Genomic DNA, 24,798 nt, shown 5'->3' with positions numbered 1-24,798 from the left:
CCAGACTGGGAGCAGTGCCTGGGCTATGCCAGGGTCTCTTACCTTCAGGCTTCAGCCCCCCTTCCAGGGAGCCCTCCCTGTTTACCTGCAAACGGCCCCTACAGCGACCTCAAAGCCTGTGCTGAATCTCAGAGAGGACTGTGGCTCCCCCTGTGCAGGTGTAAGGGGCCAGGAAGGAACTTGTGGGCGGCTGTTGGAGAGGCAGCAAGAACCCACACGGACGCCTTGGGGAGCTGATTGAAGCCGTGGCCTCTGCATTTGGGGTCTGGCCCACACCCTACCACCTGCCCATCTCAGTTTACAACTGGGAGCAGGCAGTACGCTGGAACATTGTGGAATGAATGGACTCGTGGAAAGGAACCAGGGAAGGCAGTGAGGGGAGAGAGGTCTGAGGCCCTGGGTCTCCGTGTTCTGCTCTGTAAAGTGGGCTCATACCTGTGCTGCCAGACCTGTCAAGGGGATGGGGAGGATCTACCCTGGGGGTCTCCTCTTCCTGAAGGGGTCCCATGGGTACCTTCCTCAGCCCCCAGTTTGACCGATGTGGTGTCCATGGGCCCTGGCAGCCTGGGGGAGGGGGGCTGTTCATAAGCCTGGATGGGGGCAGGTGTGGTTTTTGGTGTGTTTCCCTCAAATCGGATAATAACTGTAGAAATGTAAAATGCTGTTTATTTTCTTTAAATATTCTTTTTTTGGGGGGGCGCCTGGGGGGCTCAGTCAGTTGAGCGTCCGACTTCAGCTCAGGTCATGATCTCGCAGTTTGTGAGTTCGAGCCCCGCGTCGGGTCAGGCTTTGTGCTGACAGCTCGGAGCCTGGAGCCTGCTTCGGATTCTGTGTCTCCCTCTCTCTCTGCCCCTCCCCCACTCGCACTCTGTCTCTATCAAAAATAAATAAAATGTAAAAAAAGAAATTTTAGGGGTGCCTGGGTGGCGCAGTCGGTTAAGCGTCCGACTTCAGCCAGGTCACGATCTCACGGTCCGTGAGTTCGAGCCCCGCGTCGGGCTCTGGGCTGATGGCTCAGAGCCTGGAGCCTGTTTCCGATTCTGTGTCTCCCTCTCTCTGCCCCTCCCCCGTTCATGCTCTGTCTCTCTCTGTCCCAAAAATAAATAAACGTTGAAAAAAAAAAAAAAAGAAATTTTAACAAATATTCTCTTTTTAACACTTATTATTTATTTATTTATTTTGAGAGAGAGCGGGGGACGGGCAGAGAGAGAGAGAGAGAGAGAAAGAGAGAATCCCAAGCAGGCTTCATGCTGTCAGGGCAGAGGACGATGAGGGGCTTGAAACCACAAACTGAGATTAAGACCTGAGCCAAAATCAAAATTCAGATGCTTAAACGACTGAGCCACCCAGGCGCTCATATATATATATATATATATATATATATATATATATATACACACACACACATATATATATATATTTTTTAATTTATTTAAGTAAAACCTACACCCAGCATGGGGCTCAAACTCATGACCCCGAGATCAAGAGTCACATGCTTTTCAGACTGAGCCAGCCAGGCGTCCCTTCTTTAAATATTATTGATTTTGGTTTGTTTGTTTCTAGTTGATAGAAACGTGAGATATTCATCCTAAAAATCTTTTACCGTGGACCAACTCCAGAAAGTTCTATTGAAAGATGGTTAAGAGGGAAGCAGTGTGGCCTCAATGGGCTTTCCCTCCTTTTTTTTTTTTTTTTTTTAATTAAAAGCAATTCTCAAAAAAGTAACCTGAGGTTGTAGCTCCAACGAGCTGAATGTTTGGGCTGAATTTCCCCAAAATGTTTTCTGTCAGGCCATTTGGTGCCCGTGCGCACACTGGCCGTTCAGCTGCCCCACAAGAAGGCGAGACTCTGCTCCCTGTCAGGCCCCAGCTCTGACTGCTGGGCTGTCCGTCCCTGGCCAGCCGCCTCGCAAGCCAGCTTGCCTGGGCCTTCGGGAGGGGGGTGGGGGAGTCACCCCAGGCGACACCCAGCTGCTGCCTACAGGTTTACAGTGACAGTGACGGCGTGGGGCTCCTGCGGGGACACAGGCCTCGGGGCCACATGCTTCCCCGGAGGGCGAGAGCAGGTGGTGGGTTCACCGACTAGATCCCAGCAGCCCCTCCTGCAGGACAGCCCTCACAGGAGGGACACAGCCTGCGGGGCTGACCCCGCGGCTCCTCCGCCCCCACCGCTGGGCAACTGTTTCTTGCCTCTTGCGTCTTCTTTATGCTGGAGTTTCTACAACAAGCATGAAGCCATTCTCTAGTCAGAAAACAGGAAGCTAGTAAAACCTTTAAGGGTGGGGTCCCTGTAAATGATTGCACACATTCACAGGACAGTCGGGACTCCACTGTGAAAAGATGCGTGATAATCCCTCATTTGCACATGGGGAGACTGAGGCATGGAGAAGGGGACTGTCCCATCCAAGGCCACTCACCAGAATGAGAGGGTTTGGGGCCTGCGGGGGGCGGGGGCTCGTCCTCGAGCAGGGTTCAGGCGAGCCAAGCTGTAACAAGTGCACGGGAGGGTCAAGGGCGATCCTGGGGCTTAGTGCTGATGAGCTGCCTAAGCTTCTTTGAAGCCTGCACCTGCCCAGGGAGTCCCCGGTCACCAGAGAAGTGTGAGAGCCTGCCCCTCATGCTCCGCAGGCCCAGTGCCCAGTGGCCCCCGTCAGTCCCCCTTGTCACACTGTGGTTGGCTTTGGACGAGCCCCGCCCCTCTCTGGGCTCCAGTCGGGCTCCCACCTCCCCCAAGCCATGCCTGTGGATGCTCAGAGCTCTCTCTCTGGCACCTCAGAGGCCCAGGCTTGGGGCCCGGTTCACGGCCTGGGGAGGCACTGCTGGGGCCCCCTATACAGCCGGGGAGGCTGGCTAAGGCCATCCGAATGGATAGATCAGAGAGCCCTGGACCCTGGCAGGTGCTGAGAGGGCTCTCATTTCACAGATGGGGACACAGCTGGCGGGGGAGGGGTCTCCTCTAGTGACACAGCTCATCCCAGACTTCTGCTCCAAGGCCCAGACGCTGGGGCCTGACTGTCCGGCTCTCTGTGCCTCTGTTTTCCCACCTGTAGAATGGGTGCGCTAGACGTGCAGGGCCTCCAAGCATGTGCAGCGCATGCGGCCCACCGTCAGGGCTGGTAGGAGGGGCTCATGCCATCGCTGGAGAAGTGTGCCGGACAGCAGCGCGGGGAGGGCCAGGCTGCACACCTGCCCCTGCCCCAGCACTCTCTGTGCTGATGACCACGCTTCCCAGTAACCACCTTGAGCACTGTGCTGTCTTCATTTAATGGGTGAGAAACTGAGGCTCAAGATTGTGACTCACGCATTTTGCTAAGTGGCTGCCCCAGGCGGCTACAAGAGACAGAACCCCAGCGTTGGCCCAGGGGCCATGGTGACGAGTTCTGAAAGCCCTTGGGGCTCTGGGTCCCCGGGCAGGGGGGCCACCCTCCCAGCGTCCCAACACTGCTTCCCAGGGACGCGCTGGACCACGTGCTCACTTGTCCCTGGGCCACCTGCTGCAGTGAGGCAGAGGTGTGCCACGGGCCTGACCACTGCTGGGGCTCCAGGGCTCCAGGGACGTGCCGCTGCACGGCAGTGGCAATGCTCACGACGGTCATTTCTGCTCATGCATCTGCATCCAGGCCTGGCTGCAGAGGGCTCACCGGGGGCTGCTGGGGCTTCCACGCAGCATGGTGCTGGCTCCCGGGAGCACGTGTCCCAGAACACGGGGAGTGGGAGTTGCCCCTTTCTGTAAGTGTGGCCTGGAACTCGCTTGTGTTCTGTTCTGTCCATCAAGCGGCCGTGGAGCTCGGGTTCAAGGAGCGAGACAGACCTCACCTCTCAGTGGTTAGCAAGTTTGAGAGCCACATGGGGGCCCGGGCACTGGGCCAGCTTGTCCCAAACGCTCCTTGCGTATCCGCCAGGCACACCAGCAGCTGTCCCCAAATCACAGAGTAGGATCAGATTCAGACCCCAAATGTGGGTGCGACCCCGCTGAGTTCCGAGGGACACAGACACACCAGCCGACCCAGGGCTCCGGAGGACTGGGCGTTAGCGCTGGAGGGGACGCGGGTCACATCGTCCAGATGTTCATCTGTATTTTCTAGACTGTTCAGAGGAATGTGTACTTTGTCCATCTAGCCACCTGGAGCGAGGCCGGCTGAGGGCATGTGGGCACAGCCCACGACCAGAGATGAGGGCATCTCTTGACTGCATTCCTGACAGTGGCCCCTCTCAGCCTGGGTGGTTCCATGCTCACGGCCATCCGGGTTTTGCTGCTCTCTTTTCTCCCTTGTCCCCTGCACCATCATGCTCCTGAGACCCTTGGAGACCACCTCGTTCCCAGCTCCTCTGTGAGGCTCACAGAGGCCAGGAGAGACACTGAGGCTAACCCAGTCGGTGAGGGCCAAGGCCCTGATGGTGAGCACAGGCTGGATTTCAGTGTGGCTACATGCTCAGCGGGGCCTTTGCACAGTGGACAACACGCTCAACTGAGCACAGCAATCCTTTGTGGGAAGCGTGCTGCTGCAGTCTTCAGAGGCTGGAGACTCCCAGGTCCTACAGAGGGTGGCCATCACCTCACCTCTGCAAACCAGACTCAAAGGGGTGATTAGGCTGCATGGTGCCTGCTCAGCCCTCTTGCCTCTGTGTCCTCTTAGCCGGTCACGGAGTGCCGCCTGGGGCTGCTCTGGCTGCCGTTTCCCTGATCTCCCGGGTCCACAGGGCCTGGGAGCGAAGCCTTCTGTCATCTCATCCAGCCCTGTGGCTCTGCTGGTGTTTCCATCTCAGCCTCAGTACCACCTCCTGCAAGAAGGCCTCCCTACTGCCCTGGCTGGGCTGGGCTGAGGAGGCCACGAGCAGACAGATTCCGCCCGGAGTGCAGGGACCACACGTGGTTCATCTCTGCCAGGCACAGGGCAGCCGTCACCAGCAGAGTCCACGGACGAGAGCTGCTTCAGGTGGGTAGTGCTGGTGGCACCTCGGGCAAACTCCCCTTCTGTTCGTTCTCTCCACTCACCAGGTGGAGCTCTGGCCTAGACCATCAGCTACCTTGAGCTCAGACCCTGGTGCTGCTGTGGTGCTTTGGGCAGGTTGTCTGTGGCAGGGGCTGCCTGTGCACCCCCCTCCGCCCCGTGGCCTCTCAGCCAAGCCCCTCGGGGCCCGAGGCTCCCCAAGGCTCCTTCCCGATGGCCTTTCATTTTCTGTGATCTGAGGCTTTGCCAGGCGTGCTGACCCTGGGGGCGGCCCCCCCCCCCCCCCCAGTGCTTGGAGATGGTAAAGGATGCCCCCGGGGCTGCCTTCACCTGCAGGCCAGCCTGTGCAGAGCCACAGCCACCTCCTTGCCCCCTGGCCCTGTCCACTTGCCCTAGTCACCCCAGGCCGGGTATCAGACGGCCTCCGAAATTACCCGAACCGCCAGTCGGAAGGCCAGCAGCGTGAGCCGCAGAGACTTCAGGGCCTGATGCTTTGTCCTCACAAGCCTGGGCGCCGCACAGGGGTTCACGCCGCCAGACAAGGGGCCCCACAGGCCTCGCCTGGTGATCCCAGCTCTGCCCCTTTGTCAGACTCGGGGGGTCACAGCCCCGATCTCTCCAGCAGCACCTCAGGTCTCTTCAGACCACAGTCTCTGAACAGGGCATTTCCTGAGTCAACACCCCAGCAGGTTCCCTTCTGCCCAAGGGCCCCTCCCCGATTTGTCCTCAGCTAACATCCAGCTCTACTTTCCACCTGAGGCAAGGGTGGCCTCCCCTCCGTCCTGTCTCAGCTCTCACCGGGGGTGCCCTCATCGCCCGCGTTTCTGGTGGGAGCACGCCCCACACTCCTCCCGTCCGCAACTCCACAGCCACTCGGTTTGGGGTGTTAGTCACACAGCCCGTCCCGTATCGCACGGAACCCGTTTGTTGGAGCTGCCATGCAAATGGTCACAAAGTTGGCAATGACAGAAATTAAGGGATTAAAACAGCAGAAATTTACTCTCTCTTGGTTCTGGAGGCAGGGAGTCTGGGGTTAGGGTGAGGGCAAGGCCACACACCCCCTGGGAGCGTGGGGGGCCTTCCGGAATGTCCTCTCCTCTTCTGATAAGCACTTACTGGGTTTGGGGCCCTGCTCTATGCTTAACCAGCAACATCTGCAAAGACCTTATTGCAAATAATGTCACCTTTTGAGGTTCCGGATGGACGAGAATTTGGAGGTAACGGACACCATTCAACCCGAGACACCTGTGTTGGCTCTCTGCCCTTCTCCATCTCATTCTCCACCCACACAGCTCTTTCTAGGTGGCCTCCTCAATAAACTCCTTGCATTCAATCCACATAACAGGATCTGCTACTGACAGAAACCTGACACAGCCCCTGCTCTGATCTCCTGGGGACCTCCCCGTGCTGAGCCGTAGCGCACCCCTGTGTGCGGGAGAGGGCGGTGGCCCCTTGGTCCCAGGTTTTGGGAGGACACAGAAGAGGCTGCTGTAGGTTCTGGGCCGAGGGCCGCACACACTTCCTGCTCTGGGGATGACCCTGGATGGGCTGCTCAGTTGTCAGTTTTCTGGGGCCCCTTTGGGGGCAGACATTGTGTTTCGGGGGCATTACTTGCTTGCCTAGGTTTTGATAAGGCACAGGGAGAGGGGGGCCTGTCAGAGAGGGGGACATGTGTCACAGCAGGCAGAGCGGCCTTGGCAGGAAGGGGGACAACTTTGTCCCCCTCAGAGGTACTGCCGGTGTGGATTCTGGCGGGGGACATCTTGGTGGCCGCAGGCTGGTCCCTACAGACGGTGGCTGCGGGGTAAGGCAGGCAACAGAGAGCAGAAACCTTATGGCACACGCTTCATTCTCCCACAGCAGCTTCAGGTGAGGCTGGAGATGGCTCTATTCCCTAGGCCCCCAGAGGCCCTTCCTTCCTGTTCCAGGAGGGCCCTCTGGCCCTCTCATGCCCAACGCTGGGACCAACCAGGAGTGCTGCACACAAGGCTTCCCACGAGTAGGCTGGGGGCTGCGCTTTCCTGGGTTCAGCGCCTCCGTCCGCTCTGTGCACCCGTAAGCGGGCACCACACCCATTAGTCCACCGAGCTGGCGGGGCCAGGCCTAGCCTGGCAGTCCTGGGAGCCAGCAGGGCGGAGGCGGCCGTTTTTCCAGGATGGAATGTGCAGAATGTGGGGTGGGCGCCTGGCTCCTCCCCACAACCTGCCCTGACCCCACTCACCGTTTTGGGCTCTCAGTTGTCTCCCTCATAAAGTGGAGCCCTGGTGGGTGCGAGGGTGTTTGGTCAGGGAGCAGCCGTGCCTCTCCTCACAGCAGGTGTTCAGAACACCAGAACCCCTCAGGGACCACCCGGAGACCTGCCAGGACAGCCTGGAGCCCCCTGGCACCCTTGAGACTCCCCTGGGGACCACTTGGAGCCCCCTAGGGATCACAGCTGCATCATCTGGAGAAAGAAAGAGTGCTGACAGGTGGATACACCTGGACCGAACGCCTCTCGAGCACTGCCCACGCGGACTTGCACCTGGGGCACACAGACCTCCTTCCTGGGTGCACTAGGTGGCTGGGTGGGAACCAGGATGCAGAGGGGGTAGAGTCCCACGGGGGGAGGGTGTGAAGGACTCAGGTGCTGTTCTGGGAGGCTTCATGACCCTTTTCTCCCCATGTCAGAGATTGGAGGTGACCACCAGCTGATCCTGCCCACCGGAGCCCTGTGTATGGGGGGGTGGTGCCTGAAAGGAACGGGAGTTGGGGTCCATGACAGCCTCGGTTCCCAGCTGGGCCTCCTGGAAGGATCCGAAGGGGCTCACCTGCAGATACGTGCAAACAGCTCTGGGGGAGCCAAGCCCGCCCTGGTGCCCGGTGCCAGGACCGTCAGGCCCCAGGAGGTGTGGGAGCCACAGCTAGAGCACCTCAAGGCCTCAGCTGTGGGGTCTGGCATGAGCTGGGGCTTCAGGGGCTGATCCTGCCACCTCAGTGTCCCCCTGGGGGACAGGCATAGCTGCAAGTGGACCCAAATGCCCCTCTGCCAGTGTTCTGGGGCATGCTGTCCCCTCAGGTCTCATCGTGCCAATCTCTGCAATGGGACCAGACGCCCAAGGATAAGCTGGCTCTGTCCCTGAGTCCCGGAGACCACGGGGGAGGCAGCCACTGGGTCTCTCTGAGCCTCAGTTTCCTCTGTAAAACAAAGATCCCAGGCCCAAGGTGTTCAGGGGCCACACGGAAAGAACAGCGTCCCCAAGCCTTCACCAATCCTGTTGGCAGATACCAACTGAGCACCTGCTAGGAGGCGAGCACCTGCTAGGAGGCAGGCACCTGCTAGGAGGCAGGCACCGTTGTGGGTGTACCGTGCTGCCCCGGGAGCTTCCGTGCTGGATGGAGAGACAGGTTAAAAAGGGCAAGTATCCAAGCAAAAAGTAGAGACCGGGCACAGGTACATCCAGCACGGTCTCAAAAGGGCCGACAGGGAGGTGGGAAGGAGGCGGGTACGTTCTAATAAAGGTCCAGGGCCGGAGCCGGGGGCACCTGGGTGTGGGGAACAGGAGAAAATGAGGCTGGACGTGTGGAAGGGCCAGAGGCTGCAGGGTGTCGTCTGACCCCCCAGTCCCAGAAATCCAGTGGTGGCACAGAGGAGGCGTGCGAGCAATGCCCGGCACGAACAGGTGGATGACACCCAGCCAAGTCCCTACCTCACTGTGTGACCTCAGGCAAGTGTATTTCCCCCTCTGGGCCTGGTGAGGGGACATGTTCCCACGGTGGGGTGGTTAGTGGGCCCTGGCACCCACGATGGGAGACTGGGCTCCGACTGCTAGCTACCCTTCCTCCTGTGAACACCTGCTCAGGTAGACCCCCTTGCTCCAACCACAGCCCCTATGCGTGGCATCAGGCTAGGCAGGCAGGGACTGAGACCATGTCCTGTACCGTCTGGCATTGCTCAGGACCCTCCATGGGTGGGCAGGAGAGTGTGCCCAGGCCCTGGGCTTCAGGGCAGGAGGGGCCCCTGGGGACAGACCTGCCTCCTGGGGCTGCTCACCGCCACCCACCTGTGACTTCAGACTGTGGTAGTTGCTAACTTTTATCAGGATGTTTCACAAGAACACTGGCGTTTCATCTCTTTAAATGCCGGGAGCTGCAGCCTCCAACTTGCCCATCACAGGGGTTTTCCTGGAGACCCACTGGGGACCCGGGGCCCTGTCTCTATCTGCGCCCCCACAACCCTGCTGCTGCCAGACGGATCTAGTCACACTCCCAGGCCCGCCCCGTGGCCCCCACCTCTCAGAGCAACACCAAGGGACACCTTGGGGAGACCAGGCCCTGGGGTCTCCAGCCTGCTCTGCTCCCCACCTATGACCTGCTGGCCCCTCGTGGCCCTGCCCTAGGCTTGAACTCTCTTCCTGTAACACCCGCCCTGGGGTGTCCTCCGCTCCGGATTCTGTTCCTCCCAAACCCCGAGGCACCATGTCTTGCGGCTGCTGGAGTCCTTCCCAGTGTCTCGTCCAAAATCCACGGGCCCCAGGGCTCTCTGATGGACTGCTGTGGAACATAACTCCCAGCGGACCCTCAAGGTTGCCCAGTGAGGAAAGGGCCCCCCACTGGGATCACTGTGGAAACCTGCATGTGGGGACTCCAGGCTGGTGGGCAGGAGGAGAGGGCCGGGTCTGCCCCGGCTCAGAGAACTCATGGGGGGCAGCTGTGAGGACCCCTCCTTGGGCACCTACTGTGGGGGGGGGGCTAGTTTCCTCCCACCCCACGGAATGCTGCTATTCCCAGTGGGTCACTTCCGGCCACCCCCTGGGTCTGGGGTGATAGGACGCAGTTTCCTTAGCTGTCAAGTGGGCACATCCTGGAGAGAAGGGCCCAGTAGGTCCTGCGGACACAGTAGGTGCTCAGTCACCACACAGAGAGCAGAAGTCATGGGTGTGGGGGGAAGGGGACCAGGTGGGACCAGGGGGAGGGGCTGGCTGGGCCCCAGGCCCTACACTGCGCCACAGGGTGGGTCCCATACCCCCAGGCCTAGCTGTGCTGTCACCCTCTTTCCCCACCTGGCGCCCCTGCCCTGAGGCTGTGCCCACCTGCTGGCTGCCAGCATTTATTTCTGCAGACAAGCAGGTCCTGCCGCTGGCCACACACACAACTCAGGCCTCTGCTGGCCTCCGCTGACTTTCTCAGGGAGGTCCCGCAGGGATGGCCCAGGCTGACCACCAGCCAGTCCGAATGGGGAGGTGGGCCTCGGGGCCCGGACAGGGTGGAGGAGGGGTGGAGTCCACCACCGGTCACAGTTCAGCTCACGGGTACAGACGGTGTGGATGGGGCGGGGGTGGGGCAGCAGAGAGGGAAGGCAGGACTACAGACCTCCACCAGGCCCCGGGTACCCCCAAGTCGCTCCTTCTGCCTTCCAGAGCTGGTGCCCCACACCAGACAGTCTGCCAGCACCCTCACTCCAGGCCACACAGCTGGGGCCGAGGGCAGAACCAGGCTCTTTGCGGAGACATGCTGGGTGGGCAGCTGCCCCCTCTGGGCCTGTTTCCTCCGCTTCTGAGAGGTCCCTTCAGGGTCAAGCGCCCTGTGACCTGTCCACCCCCAGCGGTCCGAGCCCTTTGCACCTGCACGCGGCCTCCGACGCCACCTCCCAGGTGACAACAGGCCCCACCGTGGTGGCTGCGGAGCGGGGACACCTGGCGGAGGCTCAGCTCACGGGGCCCCTGGGAAGGCCCGAGCCGGGTCTCCACGGGCAGCTGCGCTCAGGGCCTCCAGCCACCGCTGCTGCTGCTCTGCCGACGGGGTGCTCAGGTACAGGGCCTGCTGGGCCTGCTGTAGCCGCCACACATGCCCGGTGTCCAGAGTCTCCGTGGGGTCTGGCACGCTCACTGTGCAGCCCGAGAGGGGGATGGTGCGTGGCGGCCGGCCAGCCTGCAGCAAAGGAGAGGTGGGTTGGCACCCAGGCCTCTGTGGTCCGGGCACCGCTGACCACTCCTTCCCACCGGCGGGCAGCAGAGGGGTGACTCAGAGCAGCCGGGGAAACAGAGGCCCCAGATCACACAAGTCCGAGCGGGGTTGGTCCCGGGCAGTGTGGCCCAGGCCCCTCTGGGCTGTGGGAGCTGGGACACGCCCCCCAGGACAACCCCAGGGGCGGGGGGGCAGGCACACACCTGGCTGCCTCCCTGCAGGTGCAGCACCAGCTCCAGGGGCTCCGACGCGGGGATGGTAGCCCACACCTCGCTCCAAGCGTCACCGCTGTCTGACACCCGCAGGTGACCACAGAGCAGGCTGGGCTGGGCGTCCACAGCCGCCGCCTTCTGGAGACACAAAGGATGGGTCAGGCGCAGCCTCCCTGCAGGTGGCAGCCTTATGGGCGGGGGTGGGGGTAAAAGCGCCAGGCCTGGCCTTCTGGGAGCAGACTGGACAAGGTCCCAGGCTGGCCTGACCCACTCCAGGTCACCACAAGGCCTCTTGCTAGCAGGCTGGACCCTCTAGGAGAGTGAGGCCACCAGTGGGTCCAGGAGAAAAATAAAGACAGAGTAGGGAAGAACAGAACAGCAGGAACCAGGGCGTGGCTCACGGGGAAGGGCTGTGTTTCAGCTGAATGCACACACCATACACACACACACACACACACACCATGTGCACATGAACACACACACTGAGCACACGCACACACCGTGTGCACATGAGCACACACTGAACACACACACACCCTCTGTCCCGGCCCAAGGGAAGCCGACAGCTCTGGGAGCATGGTCTACGCCGTGCCAGGGACAGGGGCTCCTGTCCAGGACGTTCACTGGCCCCGCCCACCTCTGTGCTGTGCTTGGGGTCCTCGGGCACCGCCTCAGGGCTGGGGGTCTCAGGTGCTACCTGCTGGGTCAGGAAACACTCTCGGCAGACTCGGCTCTGCCTGCCGTTCTCAGCCTTGAACTCGGAGCACTTCCCACAGATGACCTGTAAGGGAGAGGGCACCTGTGACCTCACCTTCCCGACAGAAGACTGTCCAGGAAGAGGCTGGAAGGGCCAAAGGGCCAGGAGAGACGCGGCATGTAGAGGGGAAGGGCTTCTCCGCAGGAGCCTCGTCAGAGGACAGGGACCCTGGTACGGGCCCCTGCCGGGCATCCAGGACTTGCCTCCTCACCTGGAGGGTCTAGGGGTCTGTGTGGAAGACTGGGAAGAGGTGTGTGTGCACGGAAGGAAGACTGGGAAGAGGCACAAAGCACATGGAAAGATGCTCAACATCACTTGTCATCGGGGGAATGCAAATCAAAGCCCATGATGAGATGTCACCTCACATCAGTCAGAATGGCTATTATTCAGAACACAGAAGGTAAGTGTTGGTGAGGATGCGGAGGAACTGATGCCATCAGCATTGTTGCTGTGAATGTAAAATGGTATGGGTGCTGTGGAAAAGAAATATTTGGGGCCTCAAAAAAATTGAAAATGAAGTTACCCTATGACATAGCAATTTCCATGATTTCTACTAGATTTCTACTTCTATTTCTAAGGATGGTTGAATAAGTGAATGGACGGATGGATGATGACCCATCCGCCTACCACCCACCCACTCATCCATCCGTCCTCTATCCATCCATCCACCCATCTATCCACCCACACACTCACCCTCCATCCATTCATCCATCGAGCTATCCACCCACCATCCACCCACCGTCCATCCATCCATCCTCTGTCCACTCACCCACCCTTCATCCACCTGTCCGTTCACTTAAGGGCTCATCCATTTACCTCTCCTTCCCCCAGTGCCTCAAGGTTTCATGCAAGGGCATGACAGCGAACAGCAGACCAGGCACAGTCCGCTGGTATGTTCTGGAAAAAACAGTTCTAAGACAGCTCTGTGCTTAGACCCCTTGTTGACACACATTCCATGTTAACAACTTAACCTAGGAACACTTCATCAGGCACAACTTTCCCTTCCAGTGTTAAACTCAAAACCCCACCCTCAAGAGAAAGGGTCGTGGGGGCTCTGTGAGGAGAAATGGAGACGGTGATCAGTCAGGGTGCCGGTTGAAGGTGGCCTCACATTCCACAGGCCCACCCAACCGTCAGCACCCTCGGAGCACCCGGACCGAAGCAGCAGGAGGGAGCTCCCATCACGCCTGCACCCTGCACCTGCCTCCCCCCACCCCATCCCCCCCCACCTCCTCACAGGGCATGAGGTCACCCTCATCCCCCAGCTCCCGGGACACCCAGCTCTGAGCTCTGTGGTTCCAAATCTGGCACTTTTTCAGCCACGACAGCGCTGGCCAGACGCGAGCGGACCAGAGAAAGGAGGGGAGCCCCTACTTGGGACGGGCCGTCGCCTGCCTGCTCCAGGGCACCACTCTGCGGGCGGGGAGGGGCCGCCGCTCAGACTCACCGCCCCGCACAGCTTGCACCGGTGCTTCCTCTTGGTGATGGAGTTGAAGGTCTCGCCGCAGCTCCTGCAGCCCTGCTTCTCCTTGTCGCGCCTGGTCTTAGCAGACCCTCTCCTCGGCTCGGGCTACGGGGGTGGCAAGGGCGCAGGGGCAGCTGGGTGAGCACGCGGGCAGTGCACGCGCAGAGCAAAACGCTCGCGGTGCAGAAGACAGAGCAGAGCACGTCGCCTCTGCTCCCGCCCAGCTCCACCCCCCAGGCTGCCCTGGGGTCACTGTGGCCCACAGGAAGAGTGTAAGGGGTCTGGATCTCTGCTTGGATCGACTCGGCCTGCGTGGAGGCCAGTGACAACCTGCTGGGTCTGAGAAGACGGTGCCCAGCCACCCAGGTGGGGAGAGGGGGTCTGCCCGGCATGGCCTGCATTGCCTGGAGCCCGTGCCGCTGGCCTGAGGCTCAGGGGCACACAGGGCCCACCTGGGCACCAGGGAGGTGGGCGGCAACTGCACCCTCTCCGCCTCCACGAAGCCTCCACCAAGCGGTCTGGCCCTCCCGCCCAGGGGTTGCCAGGGGATCAACAGGAAGTCAGGAAACGAATGTGGTTTGTGTTCACAGAGGTTACACAGTTTTGGGACAAGTCACACGAACAACATAAAGCGCTTTTCGTTTAAACAGGCTGCGTCGGGTCCGGAGGGCGAGGGCAGGGGTTTCCATTTTACTCTACTGCTTTAGTGATTGCAGACGAGGATTTTGTTGTCGAATGTATCCACTTTTCTTCCTAACTCTGATGTCGCCCAACGCTAAGGAGGGAGCCCCTGTGTGAGAGGTGCAGTCAGACAAGTGGGGGCACTGCTGAAGGCTGCCCGGACACCGCTCAGGGAGAAGACCCGCGTGCAGGGTGGCAAGCAGAAAGGTTATTTGTGAGCGGAGACAAGGCTGCAGGAAGCACGCCCGGGGGCTGCTACTGGCTGTTTGGGGCCAGGGTAACTTTCTAGCCCAAGTCTGACTGCAGTTGTTCAGTTGGTCACCAGAAACATCTTATAGAAGAGGAAGAAACCAGTAAACAAGCAGAATGCAAACCAGCCTCTGCGAGCAGCCCCCTCCCAGCCTCCCGGCCCCACCAGGTTCCGTCTGCACCACGGACAGCGGGGTCTGCGTGCTCGGCTCCCATCCCCTTGTCACCGTGACTTCAGTTGTGTCCAGGACCCCAGCACCCCCAAGGCAAAGGCTTTCTCACCAGCAGGAGGCAGGTGTGAGCAGGTGCACACTGTGCAGACAGCACAGCATGAGGCTTCAGTGGGGGCTCAGCAAGGCCACTTGGCTGAGCCTTGGTTTCTCCATCTGGGTAGGAGTTGTACAGCCCCCAGCCCCTGCACTGCCCCTCATCAGCCACGAGACCATGAACGAATCATCTCTCCGAGCCTCAGGGTCCCCCATCTGTACAGTGGGGTTAGCAACGGCTCCTAAGCCCCATCATAGCAGGTGGATCCTGACTGACTTTGCCAACCCCCCTTCTATGTTCCCATTTCTCCCCACCTCACTCAGGGCTCCTTTCCTGGAGACTATCTCAGGACTGCTCAGGGCCAGATGTGGGAGGGACGGGGTCTGGGGTCGGGGGCACAGGGCAGGGAGAGGAAAGGGGAATGTGGTCATCCTTGAGGCATGCCATGGCCCGGAAGCCCCCACCCTGCCCTCCACCACCCCCCAGGGTGACCCACCAAGGGCCTACGAGGCACAAGTGGCCAGCAGAGAACAGCAGGGCAGCTGGATGTGTGCACTGGCCCAAGGCCAGAGCCACAAATCACAGCCGGGAGTCCGTGTGGGCTTCCAGGGTGTCCCAGGGGGTTGGGGCAGGAGGAGGGCCGGAGAGGGCTGGCCCGTAAGAGCTGGAGGCGAATGCTGTGGGGCTGGAGCGCCTGGGCACCACCTGAAGGTCAGCAGAATCAAGGGCAGCTCCACAACAGGGAGGCTGGGGGCTGGGGCTGAGGGGAGCAGCCTTCTCTGGAGAGCATTCTGTAGCCCCACGCCAGCACCCTGGGTCTGGTCTTGATGCGGCTCGCCCCAGGCCGCGCAGCTCCCAACACCGACACTGACACCAACACCGACACTGAGGGGTCAGGAACCCACCCGCAAGGCCGGGGACTGGGTCTCCTTGGCTCACCAGGCTCCCTCTGTGGTCAGGTTATCAGACGAGAGAATGAGAGCAGTGCTCATCTGTTTGGATGCTGCGACGCCTGAAAGGCCTGGGCCGAGTCCTCAGGCAGGTACAGAACTGTGGCACCCGCAAGGCTCCACCCAAAGCACCCCACATGCCAACATGGATGCGGGAGGGGGTCTCTGCCCAGGGCGCTGGGGTCTGATTCACTGAGTGTTTTTCGTCCCACAGCATAGAAGCAGGAGAAACATTCAGGCAAACGTTTGCCCCCAACAGGTGGCCGTGACAAGCAGCCCCTGAAAGAACCTCACACCTGCCCGAGGGTCCTGCAGGGCGTGGACATGGACCCTGCCCGGACCCTCTGCTCCCTGTGGGCAGCTCTGTCCTATGAGCCCAGAGGTTGGGCTCGGGGTGGAAGGGCAGCGCCACGTCGTGGTGGTGGTGGGGGCAGGGCCTTGCTTGGCAAGGAACTCCCTTAGAGGGTTCCGCATGCCCCCCCACCCCCATGCGTCTGGGCCCCAGGAAGCCTCTGTGAAGAGCCACGTGACTCTTGCAGAACACTGAGGGCTTCAGCTACTTGCGAAACTTCCTGGTTTGGGTTTAGCTTCTCTTAGGAAAAGCGGCTTGCAGAAGCATCTGTCTGAGGACACCAGGGCTCAGGAAATGAGACCAGCACAGCATGCATGGGCTTAGCCATCCTCTCTAAATGTGCTAAGAGTAAGCTTACGTCTGTAGCAAGGGTCAGTCTTTCGGTGTCAGAATGAAAACTCATTTTTTGGGCACCTTCCGTATAGGTGCCCAGAGGAGGTCTCACTCAGGCCCTGTACAGCCAGGGCTCTGCCCACACTGAGCTGCCCCAGGTCCAGAAACATTTCTGCTCATAGGACGCACCAGTGAGAAAAGTATGGAGCTGCCAGTCTGCTGCATTGTTTGTATGTCGTGGGCCCCGAGCAGGTGCACAGGCCCAGGGGAGGGTCAGGAGGGTGAAGCCAGACACAGGAAGTCCCTCAGGGAGTTCAGGGGCGGTGACAAGACCATCCCTTCCCCACTGCCCATGCCCCTTTCAGGCTTCTTGACTCAATAATTCTAATTGCTGGGGACTGCGTCTGTTCCCCAGCGCCATGAGGCAGCTGTACCACTTGAATAAGGGGGCTCCTCTTGTCACCTGGCCCCTGCACCCCTCATGACCCCCAAATGCCCCCTCCTTCCCTGGGGGCCCAGGAGCTTCTCAAGGTTTTCCCAGCGCCTGGTACCCGAGGACACAGGCTGGGGGCCCAGATTCCACTCTCCTAAGCAGCAGGAGGCTGCAGTGTCCAGGTGCACCTGCCCCTCCCAGCAAAGGCCACGATGGGAGGAGGGGACTAATGTATTCTTACTAAAAATTCAGGCCATGACAGGAACCTTGCTCCCTGTGGCCAAGGAGACAACTGCCATCTCCCCAAAGTTTCTTCAGATGCCCTCTTCCCAACTCGAGGAAGGAGCCAGAAGCCAGGCCTGCCTCCCAAGCCTCTCTCCAAAATGGGGCCGCCCAGAACAACGACCAATCCACAAGGGCCACACAGCCTCACTGGGCGAGCTCTGGGCTTCAACGTTGGATTAGGGAGACTCAATAGCAACTTAAGGCAGCACCTGGGGGGGGACGTGAGCCTGGAAGGTGAGGGCGTGGGAAAGGAGCGGAGAGGCTGGCGGGTCGCAGAATGTGACCTGGGGGACTCAGGAGCAAACCCTTGGGCAGCCAGCCCAAGTGTGGGCCTCCAGCCCTTCCCCGCCAGCCTGCCCAGGAGTGTCCCCTCCGGCACACAGGTGCAACACTCCCCTGGTGCCTTGGGTCACAGCTGTCATCAGGGTTCACGACTGGTCGGCCAGTGGTCAACAACCACACTCACGAAGTGCCAGGCACACACACTCACCCTCCTACCTAACCCCCCAACCAGCCAGAGGAGAGGAGGCCTGTCCCTGTCCGTGGGTGGGGACAGGGACACAGGCTACCTCGCTCCTTCCCTGCCTGCCTGGCCCCAGGTGGCAAGAAGGTGAGCAGGCTTGGAGTGGGGGTCTCGGGCACCACTGTCTTCCCGGGCCTGCAGGGAGGACCTCCCTCCATCCTCCTGGGCCCAAGGCATGGGTCAGACACCGCCTCCGAGGAGCCTTCCCTGAGAGCGCCCCTGCCTGTCCTCCCGAGCCCTGGGGCCAGGGGGCTGACCTTTCCCTTTTGGATGACCCAGCGGCCTAAAGGTCAGGCACCGCCCTGAGTCACTTTTCACAGGAGGTAAAGAGCCCAGCTGTGTGACCTCTACCCAACCCAGGCAATGGACACATGGGTCCCAGCAGGCTCCCCCGAGTCCTCTCCCAGCAGGGCCAGAGGCTGTCGCTGAGGGGACTCAGGTCAAATGCGGTAGCATCCTGGTCCCAGCTCACCCTCCACTTTCCACCCCTGCCGAAGCTGGAGGGGTCACTCACCCCCGTGGTGCCCCCTCCACCGCCGGCTGCCACAGCAGGGTCCTCAGAGCTGGCACTCACCACCTGGAAGGGACAAAGACAGTCAGCATGAGTGCAGGTTCCACGGCCCCGCGCTGACATCCAGTGTGGCCGTAACCCTACCCCTTCTGCCTGACCACAGGGGCAGGAAGAGTCTACTGGGGCCCAGTGTTTGCTGGGACTTTGGGGAACCGCCCCTCCCGGGCCTAGCGTGGGACACTCCTGCAGAGTCTGTGCCCCACCGTGTAGGGTAGGGGAGAGGGCCTGGCTCTTCCTGCCCCTCTGTAGCCGCAGGGATGGTTCGGAGTCCAGGCTGCCTCTGCTTAAGGTGGCCTGAGACGGATGCAAAGTTTTCTTTCAAAATGTGTTCACGAAGCAGAAAATAAAGGACAGATATGATGCAAATATTAAGTGGTCTGACAGGCAGACCCAGTGAGGCTGTGGGAGGGCCAGCCGGGCCTGGTGATGGGGACACGGGGACATGAGGCTGTGGGGCCAGGCTGGGCCAGGCTTCCCTTGGTTTCAAGGGTGCCTCTGCTGGGGGGTGGGAGGGAGGGACCCCTCCTCTGAAGGCACTCATGACTGTGCCCACAGGAGGTGGCCCCTAAGGGGTGGCTGCGGTTGACACGGCCCACACCTGGCCCTGGGCAGGGCCCTGCCTCCTGCGTGTGGGGACAAGCGAGCTCCTCATGCACAGCGTCACCCAGGCCCATTCTTCCTTCCTGCCCAGCTAAGCACTGACCCACCTTGTTGAGCCCCATGGCCCCTGTGTCAGTACTCAGTAAGGGACAGGCAGTGAGTGAATGTCACCCATACGCTGGCCCCTGGTCCTTCCCCGGGGCGCCAGCCCTCTTGCATCAGGCCTAGTGCCCACCCCTCAGGGTCCCTGCCGTGCCTCCAGGGCGCTGGTGCTCACAGGGGACTCTGGGGCGAGAGAGGAGTCCTCATCCTGGCCGAAGGAGCCGCTGAAGGCCTTGAAGGTCTGGCTGTTCTGCCTGTGCCTCTTAATGGTGGCCTCAATGACCTGAGATGAAACCACAGAGAACCAGGGCCCTCAGCGAGCACATCCAGGAGGGAAGGGGCCAGCACACCTCTGTCCTCACGGACGGATCCCATGGCCACGCACGTCCCTCTGACCCACGACCCGACACAGGTCACCCATGGCCAACCAAGTCTCTACTCCCCATCCACAGGTCCCAGGCCCACCCTGCATGCCAGGTGCCGCCCCCCCACCCACACCACCCGCCGCCTGCCAGCGTCTAGGCTGCCACAGATGCTTCCCGGATATTCTGTATGGACCTGCAGACACACATCCATTTCCCACAGCAGCGTTCCCACCTTGTTTCTGTTTGAATTTCCTTTTTCTCGCCTTGCCCAGATTTCTGTTCTAAGAATTCTGGAAGCCACAGGCCTTCCGGGTCAGTGCTACACTGGGCTCCCCTCCTCAGCCCCTGCTCTGACCTTTGCCCTCATGGCTTTAGTCTCTGTCCCCCTTGTCCTCACCGTGGCTGATCCAGGCTAAGTCTGCTCTGGCTGCCCCAGAACACTGGCCACCTCCCCATTCCATGTGACCTGCTGCTCGTGCCGGCTGGCCGTGGGCTCCCCTTGGGCCCACCAGACGGCAGAGATCCACGTCCCCACCTGCCCACCTCCAGGCCTTCCGTGTTTATTTGTTCACTATGGTGCCAAACACGTGAGCCGATTGAAAGACTTGTGGCATCTGAAGGGACTTAATGAGGGTCACGTCATCACTGCGAGGGGACACATGGGTGGGCAATGCCTGGGCCACTCTATCCCTTGCTGCAACATGAAATGGCCACACTGCCCAAGAATTTGGTCGATTACTTTAAAATTTTAAAAGCTTCACCTGAATCCATTCTTTTTTCTCTTCTTCCGTCCTATAAAAACAAAAGCAGTATTTTATCAACCCGGTCTTAGACACCATTAATCACCAGACTCCTGTCAGTCCCGCAGCACATGCCCCAGCTGCTCACAGCCTCCAAGTGCAGCTCAAGGGCTGGAGGACCATCTCCAAGTGCTCTGGCACACTGTGGGCAGGTGCAGTCCTGTGAGACCAGCTGGAGTCAGGGTGTGCAGGTCGGGTAGGTGTGTCCAGGTGGGACAGGTGCAGTCACATGAGACCAGCTGGAGTCAAGTGTGTCCAGGTTGGGGGGGGGCAGATGTGTCCAGGTGGGCAGGGGTAGCCAGGTGCAGTCAGGGGTGGCCAGGTGGGGCAGGTGTGTCCAGGTGGGGCAGGGGTGGCCAGGTGGAGTCAAATGTGTCAGGAGGAGTCAGCTGTGCCCAGGTATGTCTAGGTGGAGTCAGGTGTGGCCACATAGGGTCAGATGTGTCTAGACAGGATCACATATGGCCAGGTGTGGTATGCAGATCCCCCTGCAGTGAATGTAAATCAACGCCTCCCTGGACCACAACAGTTGTTACAAAGATCTCACGTTGCTCATGGAAACGAGAGGCGGGATCTCCTGTACGTTCCTGCCCCTCAGAGCACAAGCCTGGCATCAGTTACAGGGTAGTGTGACAACAGCCACCAAAGCCTAAAGCAGATGTGCTACTGTCTGACCAATGAATTCTACTTCAGGAAACTTCCTGAAAGACAGGCTGACAAACACACACAGAGCTGGCACAAGAACGCTGCTTCTAGCACTTTCTACAGTATGAAGATGCAGGAAGAGCCTAGGTGCCTGTCAGCAGGAGCTGGCCACGGCCCATAACAGAGAATTATGCTGCTTATGGAAACGGGGCTCGGATATGAAATGATTTCTTACAGCAAGAGGCAGAACGGGCTATATAATAAATAACCATGTGCGATTTTAAAACTCAGTACACGTTCATACACCCAGAAGTTCCGGAAAGACACCTTCAAGATGATTAAGAGTGTCTGCTGGGGTGCAGAAGAGGAGGAAGACAGCAGCTAAGTTTTCACCGACTTCCCCTTAGAGCTGTTACATTGTAAACCACAAATAAGTGAATAACATAAGCCCAAAACAACACGTCACAAGGTTATCCCGTTCAGAAAAAGAAAGCTGTCTGCTAAAATCTCAGGTCAAAGCTGTTCCCACAGCAGCAGAGGCTGGGACAGCCACCCTTACCGAGTCTGCAGCTCCAGGGACCGCTTCCTTCCCATTATGACGAAAGTGTGGGGTGCGTTTGGCTTGACGATATCCTGCACCTAGAGACACAGGGCCAAGGGCAAAACAAAACCACCGGTTACTTAGCAGGCCCTGAGCAGCAGGCTCGTGCTCTCAGACTGGGGGTCTTTCCTGAGAGGGGGCAGAGGTGACCTAGTGGGTGGGACACCAAGGGAGCTGGTCCACGCAGGAGGGCGGACCACTGTCCCGCCCAGACAGGGCTAGGACCTCTCGTCTCCTGTGCTTGGAACTGTGCCGGCCAAGCCCTCCTGTCTGTGGGGCTTCCCAGGAAGTCAGCCACCAGCCCCTGATGCCCCTGATGCCCCTGATGAGAGGAACCTTGCCCCACCAAGGCACCTGCAGGCACTGCCCCTGGGAGAAGAATGGGAATCTCAGAAGGAGCCGGAGGATCTCTACCACCCTGCCAGCCCCCGTGATGGGAAGTCACCCTCATCCCTCTGATACCCCACCCCTAACTAAGACCCTCAGGCCCACCAGTGTCAGAACTACAACCCAGCCTTAGGGAGACACAGGCCTACCCAGAATCTGGGGTTGGGCCTCATAGCAAGAATTTCCCAAACGCTCCAAGGTTGACAGCTTGAGCGTTAGCGTGTCTAGTTAATCATATGCCACTGATTCCTTACACAGAAACATTACAAAATGAGTCCTTATGAAAAGTAGAAAAATGTGTTTTTTTCCGTAGTTTTTACTTTTAACGCTTTTTCTTAAGCCTGGATTCAAAGAATTCTAAGAGGTATATTTTCTTCAATCATTAAGGCAAACCTTCATCTCATGAAACTGATTAAGCGCTTGATTTAGTCAGGGGTGCCTGGTGGCTCAGTTGGCTAAGCATCCGACTCTTGGGTTCAGCTCAGGTCATGATTTCACGGTTCATGGGATCGAGCCTGGGCATGGAGCCTGCTTGGGATTCTGTCTCTCCCTCTCTCTCCAAATAATAACTTAAAAAAAAATTCTTTTGGGGCGCCTGGGTGGCTCAGTCGGTTGGGCGTCCGACTTCGGCTCAGGTCATGATCTCGCAGTCCGTGGGTTCAAGCCCCGCGTCGGGCTCTGTGCTGACAGCTCGGAGCCTGGAGCCCGTTTCAGATTCTGTGTCTCCCTCTTTCTCTGACCCTCCCCTGTTCATGCTCTCTGTCTCAAAAATAAATAAATGTTAAAAAATAAAAATAAGAAAAATTTCTTTTGATTTAGTAAGTATTTTCAGAGTGCTGCTTAATTCAGAGCCCTCCCCCACAGGAAAGGGCACTGATTCCAGCCCCTGTGGCTCCTGTGCCAGGACACAGGGGGGCTCGGGGAGCACAGGACAGCAAGCACAACAGGTCGTCTGGACCTTGGGCCTTCAGAACCTCATGTGGATTCCAAGACTGTGCAGGAGAGGAGACAGTATGGGACCAGGGAACCAGGGGACCAGGGACCAAGCAGGGAGAGCACCCTGTCCACGTTCTTCCCAAGCTTCACCTTCGGGTCCCTAAACGGGCCTTGAGCATCAACCTCACAGGGACAGAGGTGGCCCAGGTTCTGGTGCTGTCCTTCATCCTGCAAACAGACCAGCAGCACCCTAGCAGGCAGGCCAAGTACAGAGACAGGGACCCTGCCCACACTGCCAGGCTGAGTGGCCCCCAGAAATATTTAGGCCATACCTGGAGCACAGAGAAGCTCAAGAAGTGGGTGAGGGACCAGGTGCACAATGGTGACGCTCCAGCAGAGCTTGGTGTCCCCACCCCCCTGTCCCATGCCCTGCCAGGGAAGCAGGTGAGAGGGAGGGGCTCACCCACCTGGAGGTCCGAAATGTCCATTTTCTCCCGGACACTGAACTTCTGGCCCATGAGCCGCAGCTTGGGCACACAGTAAAGGATCATGCTGTTGAACTGCAACAGGGACAGGCACCGGGTGAGGGGTGCCTGTACCCCCACAAAGGAGGCACTACAGAGAGGTGGCTTGGCAAGGCCCTGCGGCTGGGCTGGGCGTGGCTCCGTGGAGGGCAGGGCGGGGAGCATGGTGGGTGGGATGTGCTCTTTGGCCGAGGGGGCGGGGAGGGCGTGCTAGGAAGGGCGTGGCTCTAGGTAGGGCGTGCTAGGAAGGGCGTGGCCAAGAGGGGCGGGGCCAGGGGCGTGAACCCGCGACGGGCGTGGCTTCATGCCGGTGGGCGGGGCTCTTGGTCAGGATGAGATTCTGTGGTGGGGGGCGTGACAGGAAGGGGGTGGCCCTGTGGAGAGGCTGGGCAGGGGGCGTGGTTCTATGGTGGCGGGTGTGGCTCTCTCTGGGGCAGAACGCGGTTCTGTGGTGGGGGCGGGGTTCTGTGGCAGGGGCGTGGCACCGTGGGCTGCAGTGCTGGGTGCGAGCAAGGCGGGCAGAGCCGAAGCGTGCCAGGTATAGCGTGAGCCTGAGACAGATGTGGCTCTATGGCTGGGGGCCTGGCGGGGGCGTGGTGATTAGGGCGTGGCTCCGTGGCTAGGTTCTGTCCGGCAGTTTGGGGTTCTGTGGCGGGGGGTATGGCTTTGTAACAGTGGCTCTGTGGCAGGGGCTCTGAGGCGTCCTGGGCTGGGCTCTGTCGGTCAGGTTGGGGGTTCTGCGGCAGGGGAAGGGGGGCGCCCCGTGGCGGGAAGGGCAGGGGCGTGGTTCCCTGTGGGGTTGGGCGGGGCTCTGCTGCAGGGCGTGGCCTGTAGGCGGGGCTCCGTGGTGGGGGCGGGGCTCCTGGGAGGGCTGGGCGGAGCTCTGCAGCAGGGAGCTGGGCTGGGCGGGGCTCTGTCCGTCTGGTTGGGGTTCTGCGGCGGGGCGTGTCGAGAAGAGGCGTGGCTCTGTGGCTGGGGCGTGGCGGGAAGGGCGTGGCTCTGCGGCCGGGGCGTGGTGGGGGCGGGGCTCTGCGGCAGGGAGCTCGGCTGGGCGGGGCCTCACCAGGAAGAGGTGGCGGTCCTGGGCAGTGCCGTTCTTGGCAGACAGCTTCAGGATGTGGCCCTCCTTGATGAGCTCGTTGGCGGGGTTGACGATGTCCTCCTCGCCACCAAGTCGCTCATACACCTCCAACAGCTTGTGCATTTTCTCCTGTGACAGACACAGGGCTTAGGCCACCACATGGGCACAGGGACCAAAGGGCCCGTGGTGGCCACCCTGCAGGTGCGGCCCAGAACCAAGATGGGGCAGCAAGCATGCCGATGAAGAGGTGGGAGGGACACGCCAGGTGCCACTCAGGCTGGGCGTTAAAGAATGAAATGAAGTCGCCCCGCAGAGAACGACGAATAACAGCCACTAACACCACTGCGATGGGCCAGGCTGGGTTCCTCACGATACAGTTATTGGCTCAATTCCAGCACCGACCCTATGACGTAGGTGTCATTTTACCCCAGTTTAGACAAGGAAACTGAGGCATGGAGAAGTCAAGTGAGTTTCTGAAGGTGTTTCTGCTAGAGAACAGGGACTGGCCCTCTCATGACCTCTACGCTGCACCCCCGGTCCCTCTGTGGTCAGAGGAGGTATTTCCGGTGGCTGCAGCTTTTGCCCTGGACCGTCATCACTGCCTGTGGTAACCTTGCCTGGTTTCCTGTTCCTCTCAGACCACGTGGCCCAGGGCCGTCAAGACACCAGACCTCTGCGGGCTGGAGGTCATCTTCGTCTGGCCTCAAGACTGCTTGTGTGGTCACATGGCCACGCGGGTTGTGATAGGAAAGGGTTGGCAACCTGTGGCCCCAGCTCTGAGCCGA

General features: G+C 59.9%; 1 protein-coding gene across 6 annotated transcripts in view; it reads right to left on the bottom strand.

Moving 5' to 3' along the window:
- Nucleotides 1-5,923: 5,923 nt before the first annotated feature.
- FGD3 (FYVE, RhoGEF and PH domain containing 3) overlaps nt 5,924-24,798 on the bottom strand; it is a 55,925-nt gene continuing 37,050 nt past the window's right edge. For 5 of the 6 annotated variants that reach the window (XM_086684754.1, XM_086684757.1, XM_086684753.1 and 2 more), the window contains exons 9-18: nt 23,996-24,142; nt 22,876-22,968; nt 21,044-21,123; nt 19,801-19,831; nt 18,850-18,957; nt 17,916-17,978; nt 13,311-13,433; nt 11,744-11,887; nt 11,098-11,244; nt 5,924-10,858 (exon numbers count right to left, since the gene is read on the bottom strand). In XM_086684754.1, the coding sequence (XP_086540880.1) occupies nt 10,640-10,858; nt 11,098-11,244; nt 11,744-11,887; nt 13,311-13,433; nt 17,916-17,978; nt 18,850-18,957; nt 19,801-19,831; nt 21,044-21,123; nt 22,876-22,968; nt 23,996-24,142 (1,155 nt within the window). In that variant the 3' untranslated portion in view covers nt 5,924-10,639. The remainder of the gene's footprint in view (nt 10,859-11,097; nt 11,245-11,743; nt 11,888-13,310; nt 13,434-17,915; nt 17,979-18,849; nt 18,958-19,800; nt 19,832-21,043; nt 21,124-22,875; nt 22,969-23,995; nt 24,143-24,798) is intronic. The other variant, XM_086684758.1, reaches the window with a different exon arrangement.

The sequence above is a fragment of the Puma concolor genome, chromosome D4, assembly GCF_028749965.1.
Source record: "Puma concolor isolate L17-30 chromosome D4, mPumCon1.1.hap2, whole genome shotgun sequence".
In the NCBI taxonomy this organism is placed as follows: Eukaryota; Metazoa; Chordata; class Mammalia; order Carnivora; family Felidae; genus Puma; species Puma concolor.
This window is presented reverse-complemented; position numbering and strand designations above follow the sequence as displayed.